At 44.5% G+C, this 22,744-nt stretch overlaps 1 protein-coding gene across 1 annotated transcript in view; it reads left to right on the top strand.

Annotated features, from left to right (window-relative positions):
- The first annotated feature begins 11,130 nt into the window (after positions 1 to 11,130).
- Positions 11,131 to 22,744, top strand: part of NAA15 (N-alpha-acetyltransferase 15, NatA auxiliary subunit) — a 38,852-nt gene continuing 27,238 nt past the window's right edge. Inside the window, exons 1-3 of the mRNA XM_075199715.1 lie at positions 11,131 to 11,457; positions 21,225 to 21,309; positions 21,868 to 21,972. Of these exons, the coding sequence (XP_075055816.1) occupies positions 11,404 to 11,457; positions 21,225 to 21,309; positions 21,868 to 21,972 (244 nt within the window). The 5' untranslated portion in view covers positions 11,131 to 11,403. The remainder of the gene's footprint in view (positions 11,458 to 21,224; positions 21,310 to 21,867; positions 21,973 to 22,744) is intronic.

Below are 22,744 nucleotides of genomic sequence, written 5' to 3'. Positions count from 1 at the left end.
GCGGACGGCGTCTGACAGTATACCCTCCTCTTCTTCCTCCTGTTTGAAGGAACTTTTTGAGAATTCTAGGAGCGTGAAGGTCCTGCTTGTCCACCCATGATCTCTCCTCTGGGCCAAATCCTTTCCAATGGACAAGAAATTGCTGTTTGCCACGAAGACTGCGAGAGGCCAAGATCCGATTGACTTCGAATTCAGTTCCAGAAGAGGTTTGTATTGGTGGGGGACGACAGGGAGGTCGATAGAATTTATTGAGTACCACTGGTCGTAGTAATGAGACATGAAAAGTATTATGACATCTCAGAGAAGGGGGAAGTTTCAATTTAAAGCATACAGGATTAATGACTTGCATGATGGTGTACGGACCAATAAATCGAGGAGCCATCTTCATAGAAGGAACCTTGAGTCTTAGGTCCCGGGTGGATAGCCATACTTGGTCTCCCACCTTTAAGAGAGGAGTGGCCCTCCGATGACGATCTGCAAAGATTTTGTGATGCTGAGTAGCCTTGAGTAAAGCCATCTTAGTCTTAGCCCAAATGAGAGAAAACTCCCGATAAAGAGTATCTACGGCTGGAACCGGTGAAGAGGACACTGGAAAAGGATCCGGAAACACAGGATGACTTCCATATACAATAAAGAAAGGGGAGAATCCGGTAGACTCATGAATGTGTTGATTATGGGAGAACTCCGCCCAAGGAAGGAATTGAGACCATTTATTCTGGTTGTCGGAGGTAAAACAGCGGAGGAATGTCTCGAGATCTTGATTGATTCGCTCCGTCTGTCCGTTGGTTTGCGGATGATATCCCGAAGAGAATTTCAATTCTATGTTCAATCTCTTACAAAAGGTTCTCCAGAAATGGGATGTGAATTGGACTCCACGGTCCGAAATGATCTCCTTCGGGCAACCATGTAATCTGAATATCTCTTTGATGAAGATATCTGCCAAACGACTGGCCGTGGGCAGTCCAGATAGAGGAATAAAGTGTGCCATCTTCGAAAATCGATCAATAACCACCCAGATAGTGGTAAACCCTGCACTGAGGGGTAGGTCCGTGATAAAATCCATGGCCACACTTTCCCAAGGAGTATCGGGGATAGGGAGTGGACGAAGAAGGCCTGCCGGAACTCTTCTACAAGTTTTGTGTTGAGCACAAGTAGTGCAGGAAGCAATAAATTTACCAATATCGGCACGTACATTAGGCCACCAGAAGCGTCGGCAAAGCAGCGATGTTGTCTTCTTTATTCCAGCATGGCCGGCAATGCGGGATGAATGAGCCCACTGCAGGGTCTTGAGCCGGAGATGGGGTTCCACGAATGACCGGCCTGGAGGAGGAGAGGACGTTTTGGTCCTAGTAAGGGCTACGATATTAGCAGGATCAATAATATGCTGAGGAACCAACGGTCTTAAACGATCGGAATCGTCAAATGAGCGAGATAATGCATCGGCACGTCCGTTCTTGGCTCCCGGGCAGAATGTGAGCTTCATGTTAAATCGAGCGAAGAAGGATGCCCAGCGGGCTTGCCGAGGATTAAGGCAACGAGCCTCTTGAATGAACACTAGGTTCCGATGGTCGGTAAACACAGTAACAGGAAATATAGCCCCCTCCAACAGATGTCGCCATTCCTCCAGAGCCGCCTTGATGGCCAGTAACTCCTTGTCCCCTATTCCATAATTACATTCACTAGGAAGAAATCGTCTGGAGAAAAACCCACACGGGTTGTGTGAGCCAGCCGGAGACTCTTGAAAAAGCACCGCCCCAATGCCTACAGAGGATGCATCTACCTTTAAGAAGAAAGGTCGTTCTTGATCTGGCTGGGACAGAACTGGGGCTGAAGAAAATGCTTTCTTTAACATTATGAAGGCAGACATGGCTTCCGAGGACCAAACCCTGGGGTTGGCAGTCTTCCTGGTTAAAGCTGTAATGGGGGCTATAATGGTGGAGAATCCCTGAATAAATTGGCGATAATAGTTTGCAAAGCCGATGAACCTTTGAATAGCTTTAAGGCCTTGTGGCTGAGGCCAGTCCAGAATAGCTGACACCTTGGTGGGATCCATACAAAGACCTTGACCCGACACAATGAAACCAAGAAAAGGTACCTGGCTAATCTCAAACACACATTTCTCCAGCTTGCAGTAGAGGTGATGTTTCCGGAGTCTACGTAAGACCTCCTTTACTTGTTCCCGATGAGTCTTCAGATCTTTAGAAAATATTAATATATCGTCTAAATACACTACCACAGAAGTGTACAACAGGTCATGGAAGATATCGTTAACAAAGGTTTGAAAGATGGCTGGGGCGTTGCAGAGGCCGAAGGGCATCACCAGGTACTCGAAATGTCCATCTCTGGTGTTAAAGGCCGTTTTCCATTCGTCTCCTTCTTTGATGCGAATCAAATTATAGGCCCCACGGAGATCTAGTTTGGAAAAGATTTGAGATCCACTGAGTTTGTCAAAGAGGTCGGAGATGAGGGGTAGTGGATATCGATTCTTGACAGTGATGCGGTTGAGAGGACGATAATCAATACAAGGCCGAAGAGACCCATCCTTTTTCTTAACAAAAAAAAACCTTGCACCCGCTGGGGAAGTGGATTTGCGGATAAATCCCCGTCTCAGGTTTTCTGAAATATATTGAGACATGGCTGACGTCTCAGGACGAGATAAAGGGTAGGTCCTTCCTTTGGGGATGGGTTGGTCAGGAGATAAAACAATAGCACAATCCCAGGGACGATGAGGAGGCAAGATCTCCGCTTCCACTTTACTGAATACATCTTGGAATTCTATATAGGCCTCAGGAAGGTGGGTTAGCTCGGAATGAGCCATTACTTGACATTTTGGAGGCAAGACTCTAGACAGACATTCAAAGCGACATCCTGAACCCCACGACATGACTTGAGCGTGGTTCCAATCCATCTGAGGAGAATGTTTTCTCAGCCACGGTAGCCCCAAGATGAGGGGATTAATGGACCTCGGCAACACCAAAAGTTGGATCATATCGCTATGAAGTACTCCTACCCTCAACCGAACAGGAGACGTCACGGAGGAGATGGAGCCGTGAGTGACACGACTTCCGTCGACTGCCGTCAGAGATAACGGTTGGGGCAATGGGTTTAGAGGTATTTGGAGCTGCGAAGCTAGATCTGCCGAAATGAAGTTCCCGGAGGAGCCGGAGTCCACAAAGGCCGTGGTGGAAAAGGTACCCTTGGGGGTGCTCAGGATGACAGCCATCTGAAATTCTGGGGAATTTTCTTTAGGATAGGGAGCAACTGTGGATTCTCCTAAAACGGCCTCCCCGCCACCGTTTAGGAGGAAGAGTTTCCCGGTTTCTTGGGACAAACTCTTAGCAGGTGTCCCGGATCTCCGCAATACAGACACAGGCGTTGTTTGAAGCGTCTCTCCCTCTCTTCAAGGGATAATTTAGAGCGGCCTACTTGCATTGGCTCGTCCACTGGCAGGATGGGATTTTGGAACTGGGGTGCTAGCCGTGGTATGAACCGTTTGCCGGGAGAGCGTTCTTGCGTGCGCTCTTGGTAGCGCAAATCCACCTTGATGCACATGGAGATGAGAGAATCTAACTCAGCCGGGAGTTCTCTGGAAATTAGCTCATCCTTAATCCGGTCCACCAGACCTTGCCAAAAGGTTGCCACCAGTGCTTCGTTATTCCATTTTAACTCGGAAGCCAGGGTTCGAAATTGAACTGCGTATTGCCCCACGGACAGGTCACCTTGGCGGAGGTTTAACAAGCTGGTAGCTGCAGAAGCAACTCTTCCGGGATCATCGAAGACTTTCCTGAAAGCTTCAATGAAAGAGTTGGAGTTATTAAGAAGTGGACCCCCTTGTTCCCATAAAGGTGAGGCCCAGGCAAGGGCTTGACCACTGAGGAGGGAGATGAGAAAGGCTACTTTGGTGCGTTCTGAAGAAAAGGCCCCTGGGTTGCACTCAAATTGAATGGCACATTGGTTCAAAAAGCCCCTGCACTTCTTGGGATCACCGTCAAACTTTTCGGGTGTCGGGATGCGTACACCGGAGGCCGCTGTAGATACCGTAACCACACTGGATGCTGTGGATGCCGCAGAGGTTATGTCTGGTGTAGCGGGTGCAGCATTCTGAAATGTATCGAAGCGGGAAGCAATCCCTTGGACACATTGTAGAAGATGCGCTTGGGCTGCTTCTTGTTGCTCCACTCGTTGAGCCAAATGCAGGAGTAGGTCACGAGCAGACGGTTCACCAGACCCCTCCGTTGTCATGGCCAGAGTATACTGTCACGACTGATAGTGGGTGTATGACTGGTAGAAAGTACCTGCTGTTGTTGGCGCAACTCAGAGGAAGGCGCGGAGTCTAACGTGCCCCTGGTATTCACCAGGAACCCCCGCAAGGAAGTATGGACTCCGCTGCAGGGACACGCAGGTCGCGGTCCTTCCTAGAGTCCACAGCGAGATACAAGGGGTAGTCAGACAGGCCGGTTCAGCAACGTTCAGGTAGAGGAGGTACAAAGGGAAATCCAGAAGAATGGTGAGGCAAGCCGGGTCGGTAACGTTCAGGGAGTGCAGTACAAAGGCAGAATCCAGATAGGGGTGGTCAAACGGTCCGGGTCAAAAGGGTCACAAGCAGCACGAGGAATGTCAGGGACAAATACAGCAACTGGAACACACAAACGCTGGAGACAGGAAGACCTGATACTCTGGCACTGATTATAGGGCAGGAAGAGGTTTAAATAGTGTGGAGGTCCAATCAGCATCAGCGCTGCAGCGCTGTCATACCTGCCGCCGGGAATCCTACATAGCGTCCCGTTGCCTAGCAACGGGGCGCGTCATACAGCAAGGGGTCAGGCAGGGGGAATCCGGAAGTGATGCGTCTGGTTGCCTAGCAACCAGACGCGCGGTCAGGCAGTCAGGCGGCCGTGCGGACGGCGCCTGACAGAGAGAAGCTAATGTTCAATACAGATGGGGCTTTCTGACTCGTCTGCTTATACACAGAAACGGTGTCCATTTCCTCTTCAGACTCTGCTCACTCCTTATTGATAGACTGGAATATTCCTGTGGATGCTCCCTGCTCCAGCACTCCCAAACAGGGCCGCCGAGAGGGGGGTGGGGCGGGTACATTTTACCCGGACCTGGCCATGCCAGGGGGCCCGGGCCGGGCCCTCACTGTTAATTAAAAAAAAAATCTTTTTTTTTTTTTTCTTCTTTTTTTATTCCCTGCAGGTTGTTTTTTTTTCTTCCGTCGGGTCCGCCTCGTTCGCTGGTGGGGGGAGCTGTAAGAAAAAAATAAAGATATACTCACATGACAGCTGCGCCGGCGTCCCTCCTCTCTGCTTCATTCACACTGACTGTCGGGCGTGACGTCATCAAGTCACGCCCGTCAGTCAGTGAGGAGCACCGCAGCCAGGACCAAGCCAGAAGAAAGAAGAGAGAAGAGAAGACAGGTGTAAAGAAAGAAGCTAACATAAGGTAAGCAAAGTAGCGGAGAGGCAAGGGGGGAAACAGAAAGGGACAGTGCTATAAAAAAGGGTGAGAGAGGCACAGAGGAAAGAAAATGGGGGAGAGAGGCACAGAGGAAAGAAAATGGGGGAGAGAGGCACAGAGGAAAGAAAATGGGGGAGAGAGGCCCAGAGGAAGGAAAATGGTCGAAAGGCACAGAGGAAGGAAAATGGGGGAGAGAGGAACAGAGGAAAAAAAATGTGGGAGAGAGGCACAGAGGAAAGAAAATGGGGGAGAGAGGCTCAGAGGAAAGTAAATGGGGGAGAGAGGCACAGAGGAAAGAAAATGGGGGAGAGAGGCACAGAGGAAAGTAAATGGGGGAGAGAGGCACAGAGGAAAGAAAATGGGGGAGAGAGGCACAGAGGAAAGAAAATGGGGTAGAGAGGCACAGAGGAAAGAAAATGGGGGAGAGAGGCACAGAGGAAAGAAAATGGGGGAGAGAGGCACAAAGTAAAAAAGAAGGGGGAAAAGCAGCATGGAGGGCGCAGTGTGAGCAAAAGGGGGCACAGTATAGTTGTGATGAAGGGGCACAGTATTGTGTGTGTGATGGCACAGGGGGCTTGTTGCAATGTAGTGTGTGTGAGGTAGGTGGCGACTAATTAATGGGCGCTATTTTGTTTGTAGGGTGATGGTGAGGCAATTTAATAGTGGGCACTATTAATTTAAGATGGGGTGGTTTGGGGGCTATTGAATATGGGGGTGAGTTTGGGGAGAATGAGGTCTATTTATTAAATGTGAATATGAATTATTTAATGGCAGTGTTGGTTGCGGGAAATAGGTATTGCTGTTTGCAGGAAGTGAATAGGTTTATTTATTAAATGTGAATACTATTATTTTAATGTTGGGGCTGGAGGAAGGCCTAATTATTAATCGTGGGTACTATTGATTTAACGCCGGGGCTGGCTGTAATTTTCTAAATGTAGCCATTTTTTTTCCCCAAATAGGTCCTTCAACATTCCAGGATCCAGACAAGCCGCAATTTAAGAAACCAGCAGCCACAGGTGGAGAAAGTGAAAAGAACAGGTAGGAAAGAGCAGCACAGTGTGTGAAATGTGATTCTAGTAGGGACAATGGCAATTTTTGGTGAGTGTTGTGCCCATTGTAAGGTGCAGGCCAAGACTGAACTCTTTGTGTACACACTGCATTCTTTGTATACTACATTGTGGTGCTAGATGTCCTGAAAGTCAGGAGTGCTTGGACATATGTGACGCTCCGGCGAATTGAGTGTCTAGTGATTTTGATGTTAGCCATGCCCCAATGGTACATTTGTCACGCCCCCAAAAGCCCGACCACACCCCTGAAAAATTTACGGCTGCGCACATTTTTTTTGCATGCTCGACTATAAGGGGGGCCCCATGAATTTGTTGTACCGGGGCCCTGAATTCCTCTTGGCAGCCCTGCTCCCAAATGCAAAAAGAGAAGTCATTTGCTGGGACATGATTGTTCAGTAGTGGTTACAGTTAGTGATTTCACTGCTTGGAATGATACTTTCTATATCTAAACCCTTTATTTTCCAGGGAACTCTTGTTGTTTTTCATGCTCTCTAAGCCACCCTGGACACACTGTGTGAGTTTAATCATGTGAATTTCCTAGTCTTAGATTTATCAAGTTCTATTTTAGACTATTTACCTTGACTATGGTCTTCTCTTTGTGTTTTATTACTGTTTGATTCAGGTTTGCTGTTAAAAGTGCTTTTTTTCCATACTAATGTTTATAATTACTAGTTTTAGTGTCAACATTCCTGCTTCATGTATATATGTTTGCATAAGTTGTCAGACCAGGCCAGACCTTGCCTTTACCCCCACTCACTAACCACTTTTTTGCTACATTTTACCTGTAGCAAAATCTCTATTATTCGGGTATGGAAACTGTTTCTGTTTTCCCCTTTGTTCTCACTTTCCCATCACTTCCCTTCATTGTCATCATTCCCCACTATTTATGTGTCACTACACAGAGCTGTTCCTGTGATTCCTCTCTCCTTAAAAGAGATGACTATATCATGCCTCTAAACAAAATCTTCCTAAATGCTCTTCAACACAATCTGACTTTTTAAACAGAGATATTTCGGCCGAAGAAGTTAAACTATTAAGGAACTTAAAAAAAAATCTGCGCCCAGCCCTGATGGATTCACTGCTATCTATTATAAAAGACTCTCCGCTGCCTTCATGCCCATGCTGTTGAGCTCTGTAACTCTATCCTTTGTGGCTCTAAATTCGATTCGGCCACCACTTACGCAGAAACTATTGTTATCCCTGTGAGGATACCACCCTTAGCTGGGGTGACAGTTACCCTCTGTGGGATTCAACTCACTCGGGTAGACCAGAATATATCCAAAATAAGGCTTTATTATGACAGCACAACACCACAAGACCTTCACAAGTTACAGGGTAAATGGTAGCATGTATCCTCCAGCAGCCTCTTGTAGTCAGGACTCCAAAGTAATAATCTCAGTCTCTTTCAGTCTTATCCTCCCGCAATATTACCACTACCGATTAGCAAAACAGTTATGGTGTCGCCCAGCCTGAGATAATGGCTCACACAGACCCTGTCCTTGTAGGGTTTCCTCCAGAGGCACCACGATGCCTGGCCCAGAGTCCTTTTCGATGATCTCCTGTACACCATGATCCTCCAAGCTACAATCACTCCCCTGGCATTCTTCTCTGCCTATATTCTTTGCTGTCTACACAGGAAGTAGGGTCAAATGTCTCAAACCTCCCCCTTACAGCAGGGGTCTTTCAGTGGACACTTTAGCTGTTAGACATACCGTCTCTGTTATCTTGATTATACAGTGGAATGGCTTGACTCATTAGCTATTTTGGCTGGATACACTAAACATGGGGTTACAATATTACATCAAGGAATAACACTGCATGGTTACATGAAACAATAAGACTCTTGACACATTGTATCAGCAGTGTTACGCAATATAAGTTGTGCCATTTCTAATGGCTCAAGACAAGGGTGCCCCTCATATTTGTTCTAGCAATAGAACCTTTAGTACAGAAATCACAGATACTGTCATTGGAAACACGTGTCATATACTGTTCCTTTTCGCTGATGACATCATGCGGTTTGTGTCAAACCCCAACACCTCATTACCAGCTTTACATCTCATTTTTCAGGAATACTCTGAGGTGTCTTTCTATAAACTTAAATTGAAATCTGAAATCCTCATCACTGCAACCCTGCAAGCCTCCCGAGACGCCCTAAAGGCAAAGTATGAGTATAGTTGGCAATCCACTTCCTTGAGCAATTTAGGTATTCACATATGCAGAAACCCTTCAGATGCAATTAACTGTAACTACTCATCCCTTTTGACCCAATTTACAACTTTGTCAAAAATGTGGGCTAATTATGAGGTCTCGTGGTTAGGCAGGATTTCGGTAGTGAAAATGATGATTCTTCCCAAAAATCTGTACCCTTTTAGATCTATCCCCTACTTGGTTCCTCATCATGTCCTTAATAAATTTTATTGTGTATCCCTTGCTGTCATATGGAGAGGCAAGCGTCCTAGGATAGCGAAAGAGAAAATGGCAAGATCTAAGCTGAAAGGTGGATTTGCTGCACCTAAACTTGGAATTTTATCAGCTTGTCTGTCCGTTAGACCAGATTGAGAACTAGCTCTTGAGCCGACCAAGAGCTCAGTTACTTTTGATTAGCATTTTTACCATTCTTTTACTCTGGATGATCTGTTATGGGTCTAAAAAAATAGACTTTAGTATCCACTACACTAACAAGTATACATGACTCTCTTTCAGCCACAAACAGCTACAATTAACCTTTACTCTCTCATCCTCTACTCTATCAATTAAAGAGTTATCTAAATTGATCCTGAACTTGCAATTGATGCGTTGGCATAAACAGGGTGTCACTAACCTTCATCACCTCTTTGAGGGCGCTACACTGATTTATTTTTCCCATTTACACAAACAATGTTATATTCTTACCTGAGATTTTTACAAATACTTCATGATCCGAATTTGGATCCACTCTCATGAATGTTCTTTACCCACCATGAAAGCACCCCTCCTTCTATTAGTCTCTGTTTGTCCCCCCTTAGGCATGCAGGTGGTATATCATCCAGTTACAAGTCCCTCTTGACCTCTAGAGAAGCTCATAAACTGAATTTACAACTCTAGTAGGAAGCTGACTGAGGAAGAATAGGACCATATTTTTCAAAATGTCCAAATGCATTAATCATTACAAAATGTTAGTTAAACTTATTCATTGTTTCAAACGTTCTAGGAATCTGACCAATCCTTTTGGTCTGCTTAACTTAGCGCTACCCTACTGGGAGTCGCAGAGTCTAACGAGGTAGGAGGTGTTTGCCAAGGACCTCTGCAAGGAGGTATGTCTAATAGCCATAGTGCATCAGCCAATGGCTGCAGAGTGAAGTGAATAAAAGACAGGTCTGCGGAATTCAAAATGGCAGCCGCCATGAACAAACTGCGGCGCTCGGCCCTGAAGGGGAAACTGGCAGGGGCACACAGGTAAGCGCATCGGACCCCGACCGGGTGGTCTGCAGGTCTGGTGCGTGACACATAGATTGTATTTGACACCTGAGAAGATTCATAGATTTCTGCCTAATGTTTCTAAATTTTGTTGGAGGAACTGTTGTGGGGTCAGGAACTTCCTTCATAGTTTATGGAGCTGTCCGGGAGATTGAAACCCTTTGGTCTGACATCTTTGTCTTAATAAATTGGGTTGTAAAGATGACAATAACCTCTTCTCCAGAGCTGGTTCTTTTACATCATTACACTCAGCAGCTCCAGCATCATAACCGCTATGTAGTGGGACAAATCCTTATTGCTACTAGAGCCGCAAACGCCCAATACTGGAAAGCTCATTCCCCTCCACATATTTTGGTAATCATAGCCAAAATTAAAAAAAAGTTATGGCATGAAGAGCATTTGTACCAGTGGATACCTATACCACTAGTCTTAGCAAATTGGTCTAAGGCTATCTGCACACAGTAATTTTTTCAATCCATCATTCCTGCATCCAAATGTTTTGCAGTTGAAGAGATGGAAATTCAGAGCTATTTTATCTCTACAGTGAGATACCAGTGACAGAACAGGAATGGTGGAAGTAAAGAGACGGATTAAAACATTGAATTATACAGTAGCCCTTAAATTGTTAAAATTAAGTAAACATTTGTCTGCAAGATAATGGGTCTCAATATGAAGCTACATCTGTGATAGTAAATCAACAGCTCTGAATGCACAAATAAGGAATGATGTATACGTCTTCACACACGTTCCATAAGGAATAATAAAATTCCTCTATTTTTAGTTCGCTTGGTAACGCTATTTTTTGTATAGCCTTTTTTATATAAGTATGTAAATACATTTTACTTAGGAGTAATGTGGATTATTGATAGATGAACTGAAGTGACCGCTAGGTGTCAGCAGCGTGCAGACAGCTACAGACAATGCAATGGCTGCTGAGACAAGTGTGTGGCTGTCACTATCTAACCTCAGTCTCTGCAGTTGTCCCAGTGATAGCTAAGCCGATATAAGATCAATTACAGGTTGAGTCAGTAGATGAACAGTTCAGTTATTATGCTGCACGCTGAGACCTATGTGGCCGTACTAGCAGGGTGTCAGCGGAAGGAGCCAGGAACCGGGTCATGGCGCACGCGCCGATCTCCCTGTGACCCGGGAAGCCGTCCCTCCTCCTTCCGCCATTTTGGCCTCTGCCTCTTGTCGGGTCTGTTTAGTTACCACGTGAACTGCCCGGCCAGGGCCCTGACAGGCCAGGGAGGAGGAGAGGAAGCAGCGAGGCCGGTCTAAGTGTGAGCGGTGACACCCGGCTTATCCCAGACGACCACTGCGAGACACCGGGCCACGGCACGCGGAGCGCTCGAGGAGGGAAGCGGGGGCAGCAGCTCGTGCAAGTCCAACTGGAGGGGCGAGGAGCGGCCGCGAGATGCCGAGTGTCAGCCTCCCGCCCAAGGAGAACGCGCTCTTCAAACGTATTCTGGTGAGAGAGGGGCTCACTGCACTAGGGGGAGAGGGGCACACCACTAGGGAGAGAGAGAGGGGGGCACACTGCTCTAGGGGGAGAGAGAGGGGCACACTGCACTAGGAGTGGGGGGGGAGGGAGAGGGGCACACTGCACTAGGAGTGGGGGGGAGAGAGGGGCACATTGCACTAGGAGTGGGGGGGAGAGAGGGGCACATTGCACTAGGAGTGGGGGGGAGAGAGGGGCACACTGCACTAGGAGTGGGGGGGAGAGAGGGGCACACTGCACTAGGAGTGGGGGGGAGAGAGGGGCACATTGCACTAGGAGTGGGGGGGAGAGAGGGGCACACTGCACTAGGAGTGGGGGGGAGAGAGGGGCACACTGCACTAGGAGTGGGGGGAGAGAGGGGCACACTGCACTAGGAGTGGGGGGGAGAGAGAGGGGCACACTGCACTAGGAGTGGGGGGGAGAGAGAGGGGCACACTGCACTAGGAGTGGGGGGGAGAGAGAGGGGCACACTGCACTAGGAGTGGGGGGGAGAGAGAGGGGCACACTGCACTAGGAGTGGGGGGGAGAGAGAGGGGCACACTGCACTAGGAGTGGGGGGGAGAGAGAGGGGCACACTGCACTAGGAGTGGGGGGGAGAGAGAGGGGCACACTGCACTAGGAGTGGGGGGGGAGAGAGAGGGGCACACTGCACTAGGAGTGGGGGGGGAGAGAGGCACACTGCACTAGGAGTGGGGGGGAGAGAGAGGGGCACACTGCACTAGGAGTGGGGGGGGAGAGAGGGGCACACTGCACTAGGAGTGGGGGGGGAGAGAGGGGCACACTGCACTAGGAGTGGGGGGGAGAGAGGGGCACACTGCACTAGGAGTGGGGGGGGAGAGAGGGGCACACTGCACTAGGAGTGGGGGAGAGAGAGGGGCACACTGCACTAGGAGTGGGGGGGAGAGAGAGGCACACTGCACTAGGAGTGGGGGGGGAGAGAGAGGGGCACACTGCACTAGGAGTGGGGGGGGGAGAGAGAGAGGCACACTGCACTAGGAGTGGGGGGGGAGAGAGAGGGGCACACTGCACTAGGAGTGGGGGGGGAGAGAGAGGGGCACACTGCACTAGGAGTGGGGGGGGAGAGAGGGGCACACTGCACTAGGAGTGGGGGGGGAGAGAGGGGCACACTGCACTAGGAGTGGGGGGGGGAGAGAGGGGCACACTGCACTAGGAGTGGGGGGGAGAGAGGGGCACACTGCACTAGGAGTGGGGGGGAGAGAGAGGGCACACTGCACTAGGAGTGGGGGGGAGAGAGAGGGCACACTGCACTAGGAGTGGGGGGGAGAGAGAGGGCACACTGCACTAGGAGTGGGGGGGGAGAGAGAGGGCACACTGCACTAGGAGTGGGGGGGGAGAGAGGGCACACTGCACTAGGAGTGGGGGGGGAGAGAGAGGGCACACTGCACTAGGAGTGGGGGGGGAGAGAGAGGGCACACTGCACTAGGAGTGGGGGGGGAGAGAGAGAGGGCACACTGCACTAGGAGTGGGGGGGGGGGGAGAGAGGGCACACTGCACTAGGAGTGGGGGGGGGGAGAGAGAGGGCACACTGCACTAGGAGTGGGGGGGGGAGAGAGAGGGCACACTGCACTAGGAGTGGGGGGGAGAGAGAGGGCACACTGCACTAGGAGTGGGGGGGGGGAGCGAGAGAGGGCACACTGCACTAGGAGTGGGGGGGAGCGAGAGGGGCACACTGCACTAGGAGTGGGGGGGGAGCGAGAGGGGCACACTGCACTAGGAGTGGGGGGGAGCGAGAGGGGCACACTGCACTAGGAGTGGGGGGGAGCGAGAGGGGCACACTGCACTAGGAGTGGGGGGGAGAGAGGAGCACACTGTACTGTGACTGCGGTGGGAGGGAATAAGCGAGCACACTGCACTGACTGCGGGAGCGGTGGGCACAAGCGAGCACATTGTACTGTGATATGGGGGAGATGAGCATGCTGCACTATATTATGGGGGCACAAGTGCGTACACTGCGCTGTGACTGCGGGGGTGGGGCCCAAGTGAGCACGCTGCGCTGTGACTGCGGGGGTGGGGCCCAAGTGAGCACGCTGCGCTGTGACTGCGGGGGTGGGGCCCAAGTGAGCACGCTGCGCTGTGACTGCGGGGGGGGGGGAGCACAGGTGTGAGAGAGGAGCACGCTGCACTGTGGCATGAAGGGAGAGAGGCACATGCTGCACTGACATGGGGGGGGAGAGAGGGGCGCACTGTGACAGAGGGGGGGGGGGGGGGGAAGCACATTGGTAGGGTTGGTGACCTGAACACTATAATACACGGGAGATGACTACACTAACTGAAATAGGAGGACTGGCTAGCGTACTGTCACTGAGCCGAGGGGAGCGCACTCTCACTGAGAGATGGGTTTGGGAGCACATTCTACTGAATTGTTTAGTGAGGGGCTGCACTGAAATTGGGGGAATTGTAGGTTCCTAGAGAAAATGGTGGTGTGCTCAGATTTACCTGAGGCCTATTATACAATGACCAGAATATCCTGAGATATCATTTAACAGTCACTGGCAACCGTAATTTAGTCTTTGCAGGATACAGTTTTGATTTACTTTAAAATTAATCTTGAAATTAAACATTGATTGTGCTTTCTGTACCACAATTACAAAGATTTTGACTTTTGTTTTGTAATGGCAACAAAATCTTGTTAAAGTAGTTATTCGGGGTCTTTAGTTCATATGTCATATTTTGCTGTATCACATCTGCCCCCAGAGTTATCCTTATCTTAGGCTAATTCTCATTTGGCTCCTTGTCATAGCAGAATCAACCTGTACTCAGACAGTGCTGTGTATTGTATACAGCAGTTGATTTTTCTGTAGCTCCCCTTCAATCACCTAATGTATAACTGATATACCTGCAGAACTGTGGTTAAAATCCTCACACCAAGTCACACTAAGAAGACATATTTCCACAGTTTGTCAAGACTGCCAGTTTGGAACCAAATGCAGATAATGGTGGTGGTTTACATTGAGTGTTGAATTTGGATAGCACTGTGCAGGCTCTATTGCAGCTCAAAAGAAGGAGTATGTGTGTTGAATAGTATTTAAATGAACACAAAGTCTAAAATTGTTGGGTATGTATAATTTTGTTTACGTTTGCTACAAACTATTACTATTAATTTCTGGAATAAGAGACAGAGCAGCATACGGAATCCTTCAATAAAATTTAAAGAGAATTGCTTCCAAACTTTAAATTGACATTTGAGTGGAGTTCACAAGTTCTGGTTGTATAGCACTATTAACCTGTAGTGCGGCATCCCTCTCAAAGGCTCCAATGGACAGCAGCTGTCCTCTGCTACTATGCAGCCATTTTGTCGATGCCCCTTCCACTGTGAACTTCCCATTCTTAGAAAGGGAGTCACACCCGTGCGTTGGATACAAGCCTGCCTTCATAGTCAACCCACAATATAACAGAAATACTTTATGCTAGTTAGAGAGAACTGAGTTATATCATAACTTGGTGAACACCACCCAAATTGAAATTTTAATGTTTGGATTCTTCGTTCAAGACAGTGTTCAGTGCATAGTGAAAATTATCAAAGATATAATACATGTGAGAAGCTGATTCAATCTGTTTGGGAGTTTGTGGCAACTTTTCATGTTCCAAATGGCAGCTCCCACCAAATAAAAAAATAATAAAACAATTACAGAAATAAAAGCCTCCCCAAAACTAAATACTCCTTTTCCAGTGACCTTTTAAAATAAATATATATATATATATATATATATATATATATATATATATATATATATATATATATATATATATTTCTATATTTCTATATTTCTATAATATAAATGTCTAGTGGCGTGTGTTAGTCTGTCTGTGTGTGTGTGGAAAAAATAAAACCAAGCTTCAGCGCCACCTGCTGGGCGGAGTTATACACTGACCTACTAAATTCTTAGTGTGTGTGAAAAAAAAAATTCAGAAAGGGCTTAAAATTTGGTATACTAAGATGTTTTTAATTTGTTAATTTAATTTGTTAAAAGTGTTTATAAAGATTTAAAAAAAATATATATATATTTCTTGAAGGAGAAGTGACAGTGGGGAGTGGTTGGTGGTTGCCGGGGGTGACAGTGGGGAGTGGTTGAGGCCTGGGCTATGGCCCAAATGCATGACAAGAACCTTTTTAACACCTTAAGTAGCTTGATTTGACTAGAATGCATGAGTATCATGCACGGGTTAACTTGTGTGTGTGTATGTATGTATGTATGTATATATATATATATATATATATATATATATATATATATATATATATATATATATATATATATATATATATAATCTGGCTTGCGGTATGTCCTCCTATATTCTGGCATGGCAGGCTTTACGTTGTTCACCAGCAAGTTACACTTCTTTAACCAAATGATCAGGTTGTATTATGGGATCAGCATAGTAACTTAGATTACTTGCAAGCTGTAACCTGCATGTATCTTAAATTGGCGCTTTTCATTAGCCAGTCTAATAACATTATGCTTCCTGTTCATGTACCTCCCATGGGAAGCAGAAACAAGCCTTCAAGTGTCTGTGGCAGGTTTAAGAATGCTGTTTCAGCACTCTTTCGCCCTCCACCCACATAGTAAATTGTATCTCTGCACTAATACATCAGTATGTTTTACTTGCAAAATATTCAGGTATTGAGAGCTCTTCTCAGAATGCTTGGGACTTTGAGTATTCCGGATACGGGGTTCTTCCATAATTTAGAGCATGATACCTAAATTGTGTTACACCCCACACTGCCCCTGGTATTTTCTCTGCTCATGAAGTTGTTTAGGAGATCTCTGCATAGAAAGACTTGATCATGTATTTTTGTGTAACTAAATTACAGTGCAGCAGCAGTATTTTACATTTTTTCATTTCAGGTTTACAGAACATTCCTAATATCTGTCTGTTGGATAGAAAATCTTTGTAGCATTTTTAAAATGTACTGGAAACTTTTCCTCCACGGGATATGTTTCCTATTAGTACATTAATTTCATATATATCTGTCTACTTTAAATCACTTGGCAACATACCCGTATTTACTCACTGCTGCAGCCTTGCATATAAAAGATGTGGAAGTACTTGTAATCTGTCTGTATATGCGACCACCTGTTTCCTCCATGCCTCTCATACACTTACTGTTTAATACTCTACACTCTCGCCATGTGTAATAATTGTTCGGATATCTATTTTTTTAGTTTTGCAATTAACTATTACTAGTAGGGTTTATTGTTGGGAGAATAGAACAGATATATTTTAAAACATGAGATTCTCTATCCTACAGAGAGAACTCATTTTATTCAAATGTGTAAAATATACAAGTTCGCTATTGTGCTTGAGGTACTGTTACACATTTTATGTAAAGGGCATCTATTTTGTTTGGAATATTATTCTTGAACATATTATATTGGTAATTGAATAATTTCAGCATATTCCGCAGTAAACTGTTCAGTCCCTTTTGCTAATTATATATCTGCCTATCCATATATACAGAGTAAGGTAAAATTGAACAGGTTCTTCCTTTTGGTATTAATCCATGTAAAATTGCAGATTTCCACAGGGGAATATATGGTTGTGCACATGCATGCTGTTAATTATGCAAGTGAAGGTGAAATCTCCTTCTATACTACATTTATCTCCATATTGGTGTGGAAAGTGTATTAGGTGAATTACAGTTACAGGCATATTTGTAGGAGCCATATAGCCTATATCCCTAACATTTATAACCTTTATATTGGTACCAGTGATATCTTGCCTAGCTTCTTAAAGGTCCTGATGGTTCTTGAATTCTACATTATTTTGTCTCCCTCTGGTGTCATTAAAACTCTTTATGAAACAAAGCTTACACATCTAACTTGTTTAACACATCAATAATTGTAATGTTGAATCAGTGGCCTACATCTTTTATATGGTCATCATAACTCTGGTGACTTCTAATATCCATATTTATAGCAAGGAGTGTATTGTCTGATATATTATCTGTTACAGACTGTTCAAACCTATGCAGTTTCAATATTTTTCTGCATGGTAATGTTGTGAAACCTGCCTAAAAACCTTGTTCCAGTGTGAAGTGTCATTCATTTAAAGTGCAGTGTAAACGTCTGTAGACTTACTCAATCATATGTTTTAATGCATTACATAAAATGCATAAAAGTTCATAAGTGTTTCTTTCTGCCCTTATGTTAATACATTGTTGATGCATGCATGTATTTTCTTTGAGGGAAGTAAAATGAAACAGGTGGTCCTCTTTTGGACAACTACACCTTAAAGTGCACCTGTTGTCTTCAAATATTGGAGGCATCCATTTTGTGTGCTGATTCTGTAGTCAGCTTATGAATTTGCTATAACATTATTGAGACCGCCTGATATTCATGAAACACTTGTTTCTTGAGTTGATATGCCTTATTGCCACAAATATTATTTGAACCCACAAAATCACTGCCTTTATTGTGTGTCAATGGCAGGTTCAATCTAAATGATGTCTCCTACATATGGTATATGGAGAGTATCCCACCCTGAAGCCTATTGCTGAATCACTCTATTATACACCATCCATAGCGCTTTCCTAGAGCTCTATAGCAGGGCTTCCATAGAGCTTTATTGCAGTGCTATGGATGTATTGAGTCATCCTTCTGTGCAGCAGCCTCGGGTAGAGGTCCCAGTGTAAGAAGACCACCCTATTTTCTGTATGTGAGGGGCTTATTTTATTTAAGTGTAAACATTTAAATGTGTAATATTATAATTGTATGTCTGGTGAAAAAAGTTACATATGTTTATCCAGTGAGTATCCCTGACCAATTTAAAAGGGTAATTTATTCCCTCTGAATTTCAAACTATATAGACTTATACAAAATAAATCTTAATTTAAAGAGGTTGTCCACTTTTGGCCTGCCCCCATGCGTTTTTTGCATGATAGGATGGTGTAGCTTTCCACAGTGGGTCTGGCCTCGCCTTAACCTACAGCAGATGTCTAGATTTATGTGAGTGTGTGAATGCTTTTTATAAATCGTTTGGCTCTGTAATAGTCTCAGACAGTACAGACTAATTTTAGGGGTCTAGTTGCTGTTTCCACCCTTGTTTAGTGGTGACAGCGGCAGGTGGTGGCCTTCATACCAGTTGAGTCAGTGTCTTCTAGAAAACAAGGCTTTTACACAGCCGTAACTACTGATGTGGAAAGATTAATGTTTATCTCCTCAAAATATGAATAATTTGCATAGTGAGAATTTGCCAGTGGAGACTTAATATTACTTTAGTACAAGGGGACATGTTTTGTGGATATAATAACCTCCTTTATTGGCCATGCAGACTTCTAATCTAGGATGCTGGGGAGAAAGTCAAACATCAACTTTTTTGCTCTGATTACTTTAAGGAAGATGGTAAAAATCCTTGCAGGGAGGTCAGTATGGCGCATTGTTTACTGATGACATATCTGTTTGCATAGCTAGCTCCATATGAGCTTGTCTGACTGTCATGTTACAAGAATTTACAAAGTACTCCTATTTCTACTAGTAGGTTTGTTTTATACAATGTTTTACCTAGAAGAAGAAAATCAGTGGACACTATTTTCATACAGGTAACATTCACATGTTATATGTAGGAAATGGCCTAAGGTAGGATATGGTTTAAAAGTTTCAGGTTGTTTCACAGCTAGGATTGTTGTTTAATAGAAATCGGTTTCCGTTGTTTTCATAACATGAAAGCAGCTGGCATCACAGTTAAACTTAATGGGGCAGATTCAGTTCAGCATGAGGAGCCACTGAACCATCGCCTCGATAACGCCTATTGTGGGCTAATTACAATTAGAAATCGCTCCTTTTTCCGTGCACCTCTATAGCGCAGGAGGAAAAATGAGCGGAAATTTCTGTAAAAACTCTGAAGCGATGCTTCTCCATGGGCTGTACCGGGAAACATCGCCAAATTGAATCTATCCCAATGATTTACATGCTTTTGAGCTTGACAGAAAACTTTTCTTTTGTTAGAATTTTTCGGTACCTATATGCAGGCGTAACACTGAGTTTTTATTGCAGATACACCTAAAAATAGTTTAGCTTAAGCTGGGTACACACTGTAGAATTGTTCAGACCAACGTGCTATCTCAAACGATTATACCTACGACTGAAGGTCCGATCAGTCTGATGATTCATGCATACACACTGACACGATTTCTTTTCAGATCTGTGCTCTTCATTTGGTCCTTTGTCTGGTCCTCTAGTCCGGAGAATGACGGCACAATATTCATTCATTCACTACTGACACACTGATTAAAACCACCTTGTTATAGCTATCCACATGTCCTAACAAAGCTTCTGTGACTCTGAAACGAAATATTCTGTTTTAGAATGTCTTAGAACAAATTAATTATTCCTTCTACAGCACTCTACATTTAGTCCCTCTGACATTCATTGCTAACATCGGCTAAAAAGAGCCAAACTCTGTAAACTCTATGGAGATCGTCAGCATGAGCGCATACACACTACATGATCTTTAGGTGATTGATGGGAAAATATTGAACAGTACGACCAACCAAATGAGGCGATAATCGTCCATTTGGGCAGACTTTCGACCATCGTGTCACTACACACACTGACCCGACTTTTGAACGAGCGGTCGTATCTCGGCTAGTTGAGCCGATTATTGGACAAAAACCCTGTAGTGTGTACCCAGCTTTACATGGAACAGCTACTGAAATCATTCATGAGTGATCATAAATATACATGCAAACGTTTCGGAAGCTTATCAAAAGGGAATGTATTGATAGATGATAGATATTTGATTGTGGCCTGTCCTAAGCCCATTGAAGGACACAGTTAATCCGTTTCTTTTGGCTACATTTAGTCAAAAATCTAATCGCAAAGAACAATAGCTAGCGCACAGCTGTAAATATGACAGTTATCCTGATCTGTTATGGTATGGGAGCTTTTACATATATATCTGACTTATTATTAGCACTGTTATATAAGGCAGCTTTTACTTTAGGTTTAGTGAGGACGATTCTTTGAATTCTTTATGTCCGAAACTGTTGTTGATAACAGGGTGGCTGGCGAAAAGAGGTGCCCAGAATCCTCTTTGTTATTAAAATAAAATGGTCAGATATTTCTAAAGTTTCTTTTCTTTAAATGTCAGTTTACCTTTGCAGTCGTCCAGTGAGGTCTCCTATGGGGTGGTATCTCTTGATAGGCAGGGCTTCAGGACACCAGACCACCTCTGTTCTGTGGATTGGAGGGTGCTGCTGGCAAAACTTAAATGTGTGGGTGAAATACTCCAGCCACATATGTCAGTCTACTTTCATTCTGCCTATTATAAATGCATGTGCTAATCATACTATAGTTCTTCATGTGCTAAACTCTCCCCCCTTTAATTTTAAGGTCAGAGGATAGGACATCTGTTCACTTTACTGTAAACCATAAGTTGTCCACTGTAGCCATGGTCCAATTCACACTTGAGCCTGCCTCATTCATACATGGAGCATTCTGTAATTGTCTGGCGGGTGAATTGATCGCTTAGAGTGCCATAAATAGCACTATGGACTGTGTAGCACCAGAGATGTCTGCTGATGGATATTCTCTTTAAGTATTCTACTATTCTACAAATTGTTTCTCTTATTAAAATGTGTGGAAACTCCTTTTTTTTTTTTTTTTTTCTTACTTTAAATAGTAAGGAAGGCAGGTAAAACCCCTTGTCAGGTACACGTCCTCTAATGCATGCTGCCTTTTCTATATTGATGTTTTATTTCCTTTGTGTATTTTCAGAGATGTTACGAACACAAGCAATATCGAAATGGTTTGAAGTTTTGCAAACAGATACTGTCCAATCCCAAATTTGCAGAACATGGAGGTAAATGCTTGATTTAGAACAAATGTTCTTAGAAAAGGCTCAGACATCCAAATCTTTATATTGAGTTATGTAAATAGGTCACTTCTGTTGAAGAGAAAGAAAAGACACACTCTGAAATGCTGTTTACATGGCAGCCCTTTGAGTTGATATATTACCCACTAACAGTTTTGCTGTTGTAGGGAGTTTCTGCTCAGAATGTGAAGCTCTATATAGGCCGAAACGAACAAACTGGTTAGTTTGGCTGTTTCTATGGTCTGAGTACCCAGTTGATAAATAATGGACTACAAGGGCTGCCATAACAATGGCATTTTAAAGAAGTCTTCTCTTAATAAGAGTAGTTTATTTGCACATTGTCTGTGGAGTATCTTCTCTGTAACTCTTTTATTGTTTTTATGACTCCACTGTTAAACCATTTTACAATTTTAAGACTTTCCCTTTTTGCAGTGAATGATACTCAGTTCTTTGTAATACATGATGAGAATTTTCAGATAAATACCTTCTTCAGTTTTCAAATGCACAATTAAATGTGACCTTTTTTTATTTTTTTATTTCCCATAGAAACTCTAGCAATGAAAGGATTGACTTTAAATTGTCTTGGAAAGAAGGAAGATGCTTATGATCTTGTACGAAGAGGACTAAGGAATGACCTCAAGAGTCATGTCTGTATCCTTTTTATAGATTACATAACCCAAAACTAAATTCTATTTAAAACAAAACTTGTTTTGATTTGTCTTGTTTTATTGAACAGATGTATTATGTTTTCCGTTTAATTTAAATGTTGCTTAAATGTAAGATCATTCTGAAGTAGAGCCTATGGTTTGTTTGTTTTTTCGTTTTGTTTTGTTTTTTTAAACTTTATTTTGTACCAGGTCAAACAATCGTTACACAATGAGAAAAGAACAAGCATAATAAAACCAGTCAAATAAGTTCAGAAATGAACAAGAAATAGAAAAAGACTTTGTTTTTCTTTTAGGATTTCTCAAAGATACAGCGATAAAAAGTGATTTAGCTGCAATGTTATGCTGATCTATTGCAGCTTAAGTATTTCAGTGAACTATGGTAGAGCAAATCTGCTAGCTTCCGCTACTGTACCTGTTATAGTTGTGAGCAATGTAACATTATTGTACAGCCAGAGTAAAAACCTCATTACAGTGTAGTTAACCCTTTCGCTGCGAGCTCTATGCCGCCATAAAAATGGTGCCCAAAAAACCTCCCTGTTCACAGAACACTTCATTGCAACCAACTACTGTAGCTAAGAAGGTGACGGGAGCTGGTCCAAGTGATCTAGAATCTGTGGGTGATCTAAGTGTGGAACGGGTCATGATATAGATTGTGTCACTGACAGGAATATGACTAGTATACCATTCTTGAGAAAATTAACTCCAAACTGCACCCTGTTCTGTCTTGTACTTCCTGATGCTGAGCCTTAGATTTC

Source organism: Mixophyes fleayi, chromosome 1 (genome assembly GCF_038048845.1).
Source record: "Mixophyes fleayi isolate aMixFle1 chromosome 1, aMixFle1.hap1, whole genome shotgun sequence".
Lineage (NCBI taxonomy): Eukaryota > Metazoa > Chordata > Amphibia > Anura > Limnodynastidae > Mixophyes > Mixophyes fleayi.
The sequence above is the reverse complement of the archived record's forward strand: the minus strand, read 5'-3'. Positions and strand labels throughout refer to the sequence as shown.